Source organism: Apteryx rowi, unplaced genomic scaffold (genome assembly GCF_003343035.1).
Source record: "Apteryx rowi isolate R43461 unplaced genomic scaffold, aptRow1 scaffold_315, whole genome shotgun sequence".
Lineage (NCBI taxonomy): Eukaryota > Metazoa > Chordata > Aves > Apterygiformes > Apterygidae > Apteryx > Apteryx rowi.
The window spans coordinates 122,771-124,643 of NW_020449586.1; the positions used below are offsets into that span (position 1 = coordinate 122,771).

Here is a 1,873-nt window from a genome sequence, read left to right on the forward strand (position 1 = left end):
CCCCGGCTCCGCGCTGCCCTGCTCCATCCTCTTCCTCCTCCTCGCCCACCCCGGGGCCCAACTCTGCGCTGCCCCGCTCCATCCTCCTCCTCCTCGCCGCAGCCCAGCCAGGGGGCATTAGCAGAGCAGGATGCAGCCCCCCCCCCCCTCAAGCCCTGGCTCCCAGCAGCAGGTCGGACACAGCATCCCACCGGCTCCGCTCTGCGCAGTCCCGGGACTCACCGGCAGGGACTGGATCCTCCGGATGGGGAACTTATTGCTGCAGAGAAGGAGAGGGATGGGATCAGGGGCGTAGGGGCCCTTGGGCAACCCCCAGCCAGGTGCCCCGCAGTGGGGGGAGCCCCCGAGGCCCCCAGGAGCAGCTCCGCCAGGAACCCCGCCGGCCTGATCCAGACCGGGGAGAGCCTGGCACCCGCTCACTCACTCTTTGACAACTCTCCCGGACTCCAGGATCGCTTTCTCGAAGCTGCGGGGAGGGAAGAGCCCAAGGTTACAGCCGGGCCCCCCACCGCGAGGGGACCCCCCCAGCCCTGCACGGGGGCACCGTCCCCGGGGCGAGCGCTCTGCCCTGGCTCTTCGGCACGCGGAGACGTCACCGCTGGCAAACGGGGGATCGCAGCGGGGTGCCGAGCAGGGGGGGCTTCCACCCCATCTGGGCACGGCTGGCTCAAGCCGTGCCCCAGGTGGGTGGGGGGCACCCTGCACCCTCTGTGCACGGGGGCTGTGCTGGGGGGGGGTCCCGCAGCGTCCCGCTGACCCAGCTCCAAGCTGGGACAAAGCCGGCACGAGGGCCCCTCGGAGCGGAGAGGGTCGGAGCGTCGCTACAGCAACCCCGGCGGCCCCCCGCTCTCCACCTGTATGTAAATGGGCAGCGCTGGGAGGAAGGGGGGCGACACGGCCCCTCAGCAGCCATATGGCCCCGGCATGCCGGAGCGGAGCAGAGCAGCAGGATGGGATGCATCCGCACCCCGCGCCGGAGCCCCCCGGGGCCAAGCACCCCTGGCCCCAGCGAGGTGCGGGGGCTGCAGCCGGGGTGCCCCGGGACGGTGCCCACCGGAGCACAGGAATGCCGGCYGGCCCCGCAGCCTCCCCGGCCCCACCGCAGCCATCTGCCCCCGGTTACTCATTCTCCCAGGGAACATCTGCCGGGAAAAGCCTTTGCAAACAGCCACAGCAGGTGCAAGGGGGAAGGGGAGGTGGCAGCGCCACGGGTGCGGCGATCCCAGCGTCCGGATGCCGCAGCCTGCCAGGAGCCCCCCCTGCACCCCCAGCACGCTCAGCTCTGGGTTTACCCCCCCGTAACCCGCCCCAGCCCTGCTCTCCCGCAGCAGCTCTGCAGACTTCTGCCCCAGTGGGACTGTGATTCCGGGACCGGCGTTGTGCAAGGGACCGGCCCGTCCCGCCGGCGCCAGGCAGCTTAACCTGCAGGAAGCAGAGCTGCGGCGGATAATAGCCGGGGGTGGCAGGGAGGAGCCGGGCACCGTTTAAGACATAATTCCTGTATGAAGGTGATGAAATCATAGACAGGCTCTTGCTGTGCTTTGCTGCTGCCTTAACCCTCCTCTCTGCCCTGAGCATCCCAGCTCCCCGCATCCAGGCGGAGGAAGGTGTCCGTGGATCATCCCAGGTCACCTCCAGCTGCCAGGGGCTCCCCCACCCTGGCCCGTGGCCTCTGGTCCCTAATGATTCCCAGCAGCATCCACTGTCGGCTGCAGCAAGGAAGCCGAGCTGTGCAGCACCGGGAGCAGCCAAAAACCCGGCCAGAGCCCGAGAGCCTCAAACCCTCACCGGTGCGGGCAGGAAGGTGGCTAGATCGGCAGCCGGGACGCGGCCGCCTCGGGGTGGGGCGGAGGGTGCAGCGGGCCGGGGGGGG

General features: G+C 70.2%; 1 protein-coding gene across 1 annotated transcript in view; it reads right to left on the reverse strand.

The window, feature by feature from the left end:
* CDC25B (cell division cycle 25B) overlaps positions 1-1,873 on the reverse strand; it is a 6,682-nt gene that overhangs the window by 3,312 nt on the left and 1,497 nt on the right. Inside the window, exons 4-5 of the mRNA XM_026070601.1 lie at positions 425-466; positions 196-259 (exon numbers count right to left, since the gene is read on the reverse strand). Coding sequence (XP_025926386.1) covers positions 196-259; positions 425-466 — 106 coding nt within the window. The remainder of the gene's footprint in view (positions 1-195; positions 260-424; positions 467-1,873) is intronic.